An 8,902-nucleotide genomic window follows, 5' to 3' on the forward strand; every position below is an offset into this window, starting at 1 on the left:
CGACTGGACCCGAAAAAAAAAAAAAAGACCTTGAAAACCCTGCCTCAGAGCAGTATTATAAATAAATTATACTAAGGCAAGATATAAGTTCATCTTTAAAGAAAAAACAATCCAGAGACTTGGGCTCGTCTTCTTTATTATGATATTCAGTATGTTACCCAAAGTAATAGTATCAACCACACATCATGATTCATACTCATTATCTGACTGATAATCAGAGCAATAGGAAATGAATTTTTATTCCAAGAGGTTTTAGTAAAATGATGATAAATGGTTAATAACTTAGTCAGTGGCCACGCAACTCTGAGAATGAGTGGGTCAACCCATACGGTTCACCATAAGGCCCAACCAAGCTGCTTCTGTGTTATCTAATAGCTTAGATATGCTGGATCCATTCCTGATTGATAGTTTCCTTTCTGGTAGATGTAGTTTGACCCTGTTATCTTGCAGAAGTCTCACAAGGGCTAAAGAAGCATTATGAAAAGGAGGTCATTTATTAAGTACTCCTGATTAGAAACTCCTAGGGAATGAAACAAAGCCACTCAACATTCTCTGGCTGCCTCTTCTTATGGGTCACATATGGTTCTAGCATGCTATCAGTATTAGGGATGTTGAGATTCAGTAGTGGGATGGTGACTCAAGTATTTGGTCCCAGCAAAATTATACAAATATAAAACTATGTTGTTCCTGACACATTTTGTAAAAGGCCCAGAACTACTTAAAAATAAAAATATGTGAAAAGTGGACAGGGATAAAAGAAACAATATGCTGCCAAGGAAAGAGTTCCTTTGTGGAAATGCACATTAACTGCGATATGGCTAAGCTTCAGCGGGCACAGCGTGAGAGCACTAAGTTCTCTTGAATGTTCTAGACACGATGAAGCGCGTGGCGGTACGGCACAGATGACCACATGGCCCAGATTACAAGGAAGTCACAAGGAGCATCGCGCGGTCCTGACACCTCAGACCACTCTGCAGCCAGACACACAGCACCACCAGCGGGGTGCTTAGGACGCCATCGGTTTAGGACACCCTTGTCTCACCCAGAAACGCTAACAAGCACAGTGAGATGACATCTATGATGACCTCATAGCAACTATAGCGTCCCCGTCGTGACGCTGAAGTGAAGCAAGTGTGGCTCTGCATTCTCATCCCAGCTCATTCACTCAAAGTCCTCAGACACAGCACTGTGCCAGCTGAAAGAACCACTCCTAAAACTCACGTAGCAGCAGGTCCCCGCGATACCAGAGGCCATAGTGTGGACTCAACTCCTGTCTGTCTCCAGAGCCCTAGAGCCCCAGAGTCCTGTGGATGACTGTTGGCTCACTTGTTCCAGCCCCTGATGCGTCTAGCCTCACACCGAACATGGCCAGGACAGGGTACTAGGGGCCCTCATGTCACATTTCACAAGAGCTTGCCTGGTGTCTCTCTTCACACCAGCATCGACTGTGGCCCAACTCATCTCTAGAGGCCAACACTGTACATGAACATGAACACAGCAGTGCTCCAACCAGTGTGGTTAGTTTAATTAGTTACATAAAGTTATCAATACAACTTTGAAATGGCAAGGCAAGGTCCTGGCTGAGTGCAGCCCATGTTCACCTGGAGCTACGAGAACAGGCCGAGCAGCGACCCTGCCACAAGCAGGGGCTGGCTCTCCGCACAGAAGGGATTGGGCAGAAGCAGCTCTGGAGACTCCACATTAAGCAGCTGGTGCTGCATAACTTGCATTGATGACCACAAAAAATGGAACAGACCAGCACTGCTGGAATCCACATGAAACCAAGACACAGCTACAAGTGGTCACCAGCCCTGAACCACCGGCCCAGGACAGCAGGTACAGATTGGCCTTTCAGCTGCCAACATACAGGCATGTAGCTTGCCAGCAACACTGCTCAGGGGAAATTAACCTTTCTGGATCAAGGAAGATTTACAGGTGAGGCTAATTCTACAGTACAGAAAGAAATCCCAAGTACACAAAAGCAACTTAGCCTCTTTAAAAAAAGTTACAATTGATTGCATTTAATCCTTACCCAGCCAAAGTTATTTTGGGTGGTCCTGGCAGGGTTGGTCCTGAGGGGAAAGCAGGCCCATTGACTGCTGATGGAAGGGCTCCGTTATCAAGCTGTACAAAGTCAAAGGCAAACATGTTTTCTATTAGCATGCTTACTTAAAGTGCCAGCCAATCCCAATGTAGAGTTAAAATGATTCTTTTTCATCTAGAGGTTTATGCCATAATCCTTTATAGCCAGCTCAGTTCTTGCTGGCACTACAAATGCACTAACGTGTGAGCACACAACCCCAGATGGTTTCACAGACCTTTCTGGCTACAGGCCTCAGGAACTGCAGTCGCCTGCCCTCCTCCACTCCAGGCCCTCCCTATGTACCATACAATTTGTCAACTGCACTAAAATGTAAGCTCTGCAGGTCAAGGGCATTCTGTTTCCTTTGGGGGTCACTTGGCTTACTGATACCTCAGACAGGCCTGCCCTGTGGCAGAGTGTCGGAATGCCCTATGTGCCAAGGGCTTGCACCAAGTGTAGCTTACAGAGGTAGGAAAGACCTACCTAAAGAGGTAGGAAGTGCAGAAACTGCACTTCCACACAGTCTGGCGTTCTTTTTTTTTTTTTTTTTTTTTTTTGGTCCGGTCGTGGGGCCTGAACTCTGGGCCTAGGCGCTGTCCCTCAGCTCTTCAGCTCAAGGCTAGCGCTCTACCACTTGAGCCACAGCGCCACTTCCCACTTTTTCTGCTTATGTGGTGCAGAGGAATTGAACCCAGGGCCTCATGCATGCAAGGCAAGCGCTCTACCACTGAGACACCTTCCCAGCTCACAGCCTGCATTCTTGTTTTTGTTTTTTTTGTTGGTCGTGGGGCTTGAACTCTGGGCCTGAATGCAGTCCCTCAGCTCTTCAGCTCGAGGCTAGTGCTCTACCACTTGAGCTACAGTGCCACTCCCGGTTTTCTGGTGGTTTATTGGAGATTAGAGTTTCATGGACTTTCCTGCCCGGGCCTGGCTTTGAACCGAGATCCTCAGATCTCAGCCTCCTGAGTAGCTAGGATTACAGGCGTGAGCCACCAGCCCTTGGCACAGCCTGCATTCTTATGGGTAGATGCAGACAAATCAACCAAAAAACTAAGGTACCAACAGCGCATGGTAAACTTGAGGCAGGTGCCATGACAGTAATTGGCTGTCACACTTTCTTAGAGAGGTGACATGGCATATTCATCTTCTAGTGGAACATACTGTAGGCCTACAATGATGTAATGATAAAAGCAAACTTTAAAAACACATGTCCAGCCAGGCACTCGTGGTTCATGCCTGCAATCCTAGCTATTCAGGAGGCTGAGATCTGAGGATTGCAGTTCAAAGCCAGTCTGGGCAGAAAAATCACTGTGAGACTCTTATTTCCAATTAGCCACTCAAAAACTCAGAAGTGTCACTGTGGCTCAAAGTGGTAGAGCACTAGCCTTGAGCACAGAGGCTCAGGGACAGTTCCCAGGCCCTGAGTTCAAGCCCCATGACCAATAAAAACAAACAATCAAACAGATGCTCAGGTTAGGCACTGGTGTCTCCCACCTGTAATCTTAGCTATTCAGGAGGCTGAGATCTGAGGACCATATCAAAGACATCCTAGGCAGGAAATTCCAAGAGTCTCTTATCTCTAAACACCAGAAAACTGGAAGTGGAGCTGTGGCTCAAATGGTAGAGTGCCAGCCTTGAGTGAAAAAGCTACGAGACAGTAAGTTCAAACCTCAGTACTGGTGTGTGCACACAAAAATGCATGTGCATAACCCTGAGGAGGTGACTGTAGCACAAGCACAAGCACAAGGCCAGCAGCAGGCAGGCAGAGACCTGCAGACCAAAGGAAAGGTAACGTGGACCATAGTGTGGCCAAGATACACAGCTACAATGACTCCCTTGCCCAGAGTCTAGCACAGGGATGAAAGAACCCAGTACAGGATAAATTTTTTACTGTTGACTTTTTTTTTTTGGTCAGTCTTGGAGGCTGAACTCTGGGCCTGGGCGCTGTCCCTCAGCTCTTCAGTTCAAGGCTAGCGCTCTACCACTTGAGCCATAGCTCCACTTCTGGCTTTTTTCTGCTTATGTGGTGCTGAGGAATGGAACCCAAGGCCTCATGCATATGAGGCAAGCACTCTACCACTGAGCCACTTTCCCAGCCCCTACCGTTGACTTTTAGCTAGAGGATGAAGAATGTTCTTGAGTTATTTCAACTGCAACAATTGAAATTTCAAGAAACACTATATAGTTTTATATTTAAACAATGACTCACTTGTTGTGTAATGAGATTTAATTTTGCTGGTAGTGGCAAAAATCTTCCTACCAAAGCAGTCATTGGCTTAGGGACATCTGTAAGGAAGACAGTTAAAGTTATTGATAGCATATATTCCTTCTCTTCCATACACATGTGAAAGAAAGTATAGCAGCTTATTATAGATTTATCATGTACAAAGGTATTCAAGCATTATAGTTCTATTTTTTGTATTTTTTTTTTTGGGGGTCCGGTTGTGGGGCCTGAACTCTGGGCCTGGGCGCTGTCCCTCAGCTCTTCAGCTCAAGGCTAGCACTCTACCACTTGAGCCACAGCGCCACTTCTGGCTTTTTCTGCTTATGTGGTGCTGAGGAATGGAACCCAGGGCCTCATGCATGCAAGGCAAGCGCTCTACCACTGAGACACCTTCCCAGCCCTCAGGTCAGTGTGTTTTTATGTTGTTCTTTCAGCATAAACCTATTTGACCTGAGCTTCCACAGGAGTCTGCTATGCTAAAAAATGCTATTAGTACCTATATTTCCAAACTGAATACTAAGGTGCCCTTTGAAGGCTACAAAAATTTACCAAGACCCTAGTGGGTCCTGGGCATTTTATATTTTTAAAGAAAGCCCAGTGACAGCTGTTGGACACTATGTGCACTACTTTCAACTCATGTGCCTGCTTTTCTTGGAATGGATTCTAAGTTGTGGGCATATACTTACTAAACTTCTTGGACCAAACTATGGGCTCTGTGAAGTCCTGAGATGCTAACAGTGCTATAGACCTCATGCTCCTGAGTCCATGAAGAAAGAAAGGCGTTCTCCTCTCTTTTACTTTCATTCTAAGCAAAAGCCAAACATATTCACTCACCGATTACCACATGATAAATGATAACTTTCATTCATTACTCCATACCTGACTGTAGATAATTATTTTGATCTTGATACTGAGGAACCAGATGAAGTGCTTTTAGCTCTCTGGCGCCAGAGTTGTCAATACACAGCATTTGGGTGCCCCCTTTCAGCTGACAAATCACCTAAAATGAAATCAACCATCAGTTTTCGTCAGTCAAGAAATGCAAACTTACATAAACGAATGCCTGAGAAACAAGTTCTCATGCAGGACTTACGTCTGAGGGTAAGAAAGAAAACTACAGCTTTGTTCTTGATTTCTTCTTCTGTAATAACATTAACTGCTCCCTAAAAATCCTCCAGCAGTGTTTCCTTCCACAGGCGAACAGAAGTTCCTTCTCCTGTCTTCCTCCACAGTGATCTGACTACTGAGACTTAGTTCAAGGACCAGCTGGCATTCAAGAGCTTCTCTGTCCTGTCCTTCACTCCACTGCTCACATTAACAGACAACCCAAATTTAGGAGGGAGAGCTCATTTCAAGAACTTCCTGAGTATCACCTCTGCCTTAGAGCCAGGATCTCATTCTCTAAATGAAGAAGTGTGGGAGGGTTAGATAATGATGGCTCCAACTTGTAATCTTAGCTATTCAGGAGGTTGAGATCTGAGGACTGCAGTTCAAAACCAGCCTGGGCAGGGAAGTCTTGAGCCTCTTATCTTTTAAGTAACCAGCAAAAGCCAGAAGTGGAGCTGTGGCTGAAGTGGTAGAGTGCTAGTCTTGAGCCAAAAGCTCAAGGACAGTGCCCAGATCCAAGACTGAAACAAAGAAAGGGAGTGAGAGGAAAGGTGCTCACTGGCGTGTGGACTTCTAACAATTTGCTACAGGAGTATGGAGGGGGTTCCCTGACAGTTCAGGCCTAGACCTCACTGCAGTGACTCTGGTGCTCTGGACACACCACTTAGAACGAAGACAAACGCAGGCAAGGTCACATTTCTGTTGCTTTGGCTCATGAAATGGGGATAAAAATTAATGCCTGCCCGCTAGGAGGATGAAATGACGTACCACAGTTGTAAACATATATACGCTCAGAGGTACCTATATGAGCTACTGGTAGAAGAACTCCAGAGGCATGAAGGGAGAATGGGGCTTCTGTCCAGAAGCCAGCAAACCACACAATGTAGACTAATATGACTTGTGGTTACTCTCCTTATGTTCAGTAGAGCTCTAAACCTCTCCCAACTTGCTACGGCTGAGTGGAAATAGAACCTTAGGGGTGAAAAGCACCAGATGACAACCCAAGTGTGACCCAACAAGGAAGCCAATGAGAGGCAGCAAGTGGCTACTGGCAGGCTTAGTTACCATCGGGCTGGAATCCTTCTTGCGAGAGCAGCTGGAGGTGTCCTCTGCTTCCTGGGATGAAGGGAACTTGCAGCAGGATTCCTGAGCCAGAGGGTTCTGAAAAGCTGCCTCCTCTGGGTTGTTACTTGCAACAGTGCCACCAGCTTCCTTTATTTCAACCTGAAAGGCACAAAGCAGTGATTGTTTCAGAGGATACCTAGACATTGTCTTTTGCAGCTGCATAGCCCAGAAAATTCAAATTTGAGTGTTGTGTCCAAATTTTAAAAAAGTGGAGCTATGGCTCAAGTGGTAGACTGCCAACCTTGAGCAAAAACTCTCAGGGATAGTGACCAGGCTCTGAGTTCAAGTCCTCTGCCCTGGGATGAGGTTGGAGGTTCTATGGACAAACTGAGGTTGGAGGAGGCGCACCTTTGTCCAACTTTCCCAGTACACTAAGAAGTAGTGATTGGGATTTTAGGAGGTGCAAAAGTCCCAATCTCTCAGCTTTTCTGGTTTTCAAGCCCCAAGCCTCTAAGCACCAACTCAAAAATTTCCCACAAAGTCTTACGCCAAGAGCTTATGGAAACACTTGAATGGATGAAGAATCTAAATTTCCATCTTTCTGGGGATCCTAAATTTAGGAGGACCAATTTACATTGTTCTTTTTGCTTTCCTTTCAGTGGGGCTAACTGGAAAGCAGGAAGTGCTTGGTGGCTACCCAAGGCGACCATGTATCCAGCTGACCACTATCCCATACGCACCTGTCACCAGCAGCCAGGACCCCAACACTGCCATACCAGGGCAGGGGCAAATCCCACGACTCGGAGCCCCATCAGGGCAGGGCAGGGCAGGGTGCTTGCCTGGTATGCCTGAGGCCCAGGTCCTCCCCCCCTTCCTCCCTGCCCCCAGCATGGGATGGAAGGCACCAGAATCCAAACCTCTGACACACATCTGACCTCCAGCAGGGCCAGCTCTGCGCCTGAGCCCCGTGGCTCGCAGGGGGCAGGGGTGGACGAGGCCGCCCTGCCGTCTAGGGCGTCCCCGCACCCCTGTGTGGGAGGCGGCTCTTACCGGGATCACGCGCACGCCGGCGGCCAACGGCAGCAGCGCGGGGCCGCGCGCCGCGGGCAGCAGCGACGACAGCACGTGCACGCTGTAGGCGGGCGGCGGCGCCGCCTCGTCCGGGGCGCGGAGCTCGGGGAGCCCCGCCAGGTCCCCGAGGAGCGCGGCCGGTAGGTCCGCCGAGCCGTCGGCGCCCGGGGGGGGGCTGAGCGCGCGCAGCAGCGGATCCCCGGGGTCGGCGGCGCCCAGGTAGGCGTCGGCCAGCACGGGCAGCTCGTCCTGCTCCGACTTCACCACCACGGCCGGGCTCAGCGCCAGGCCGTCGGGCGCGAACGGCCGCTCGGCGCTGAAGAGCTCCGTCACCATCTCATCGTCGGGGCCCGGCATGGCGCCCAGCAGGGACGTCTCCTCCATGGCCACGCATCGCCCCGCGCCCAGCTCCCTGGCGAGGGCGGGCGGCGCACCTGCGCGGGAGAGCGGGCGGCCGTGAGCCGGGCGACCACTCCACACCGAGGGCCGCCGCGGGGCGGGCGCCTCCGGGCCCGGGCGGGGACGGGGGTGGGGTGGGGTGGGGGGGAGGAGCGCCTCCGGGCTCAGGGCCGGGCCGGGCCGTGGGTGGGGTGGGGGCGCCTCCTAGCGCCGGGCCTGGGAAGGGGGGCCGCCTCTGGGCCCCGGGCTGGGACTGGGGTGGGGGGCCGCCTCCGGGCCCCGGGCTGGGACTGGGGTGGGGGGCCGCCTCCGGGCCCCGGGCTGGGACTGGGGTGGGGGGCCGCCTCCGGGCCCCGAGCTGGGACTGGGGTGGGGGGCCGCCTCCGGGCTCCGGACCTGGGACGGGCCAGGCCGGGCCGGGGGTGGGGGCGCCTCCTAGCGCCGGGCCTGGGACGGGCCGGGCCGGGCCGGGGGTGGGGGGCCGCCTCCGGGCTCCGGACCTGGGACGGGGGCCGCCTCCGGGCTCCGGGGCCCCGAGCGGACACCTGGGTCTCCTCAAGGCACTCGGGCTAGGACAGCGGGCCGCCTCAGGGAATGGCCGGGCCCTGGGTCGCTCAGGGGACTCCGGGGCCGCCTCAGAGCCACACCTGGGCCGCCCGGGCCGCTGCAGGGACGCACCTGGCCGACCGGCTGCAGCTGCGTCCACGCTGTGGCCAGGCAAGGCAGCCCGACTGGACGACCGACCGTCGACGGTTGGAAGGGGCGGGGCCTTGGCACGGGATGGGGGCGGGGACAGAGAATCGGTGGCGGAGGGGCCTGGAGAAGGGAAGGGGCGGAGCCTGTGTCAGAACAGGGGCGGAGTCTATGTCAGAACAGGGAACCATTGGTGAGAGGAATCTGGAGAAGGGGCGGAGTCTTCCAGGATAGAGGCAGGGCCAGGGAATCTGGTGGGA

The 8,902-nt window shown here is 51.7% G+C and overlaps 1 protein-coding gene across 1 annotated transcript in view; it reads right to left on the minus strand.

The window, feature by feature from the left end:
* Tesmin (testis expressed metallothionein like protein) overlaps window positions 1–7,934 on the minus strand; it is a 29,592-nt gene extending 21,658 nt beyond the window's left edge. Inside the window, exons 1-5 of the mRNA XM_042676442.1 lie at window positions 7,530–7,934; window positions 6,480–6,638; window positions 5,187–5,307; window positions 4,293–4,369; window positions 2,033–2,124 (exon numbers count right to left, since the gene is read on the minus strand). Of these exons, the coding sequence (XP_042532376.1) occupies window positions 2,033–2,124; window positions 4,293–4,369; window positions 5,187–5,307; window positions 6,480–6,638; window positions 7,530–7,934 (854 nt within the window). The remainder of the gene's footprint in view (window positions 1–2,032; window positions 2,125–4,292; window positions 4,370–5,186; window positions 5,308–6,479; window positions 6,639–7,529) is intronic.
* Window positions 7,935–8,902: the final 968 nt, after the last annotated feature.

This window comes from Dipodomys spectabilis, unplaced genomic scaffold (assembly GCF_019054845.1).
Source record: "Dipodomys spectabilis isolate Male_0828 unplaced genomic scaffold, ASM1905484v1 ptg000030l, whole genome shotgun sequence".
NCBI classification, from domain to species: domain Eukaryota; kingdom Metazoa; phylum Chordata; class Mammalia; order Rodentia; family Heteromyidae; genus Dipodomys; species Dipodomys spectabilis.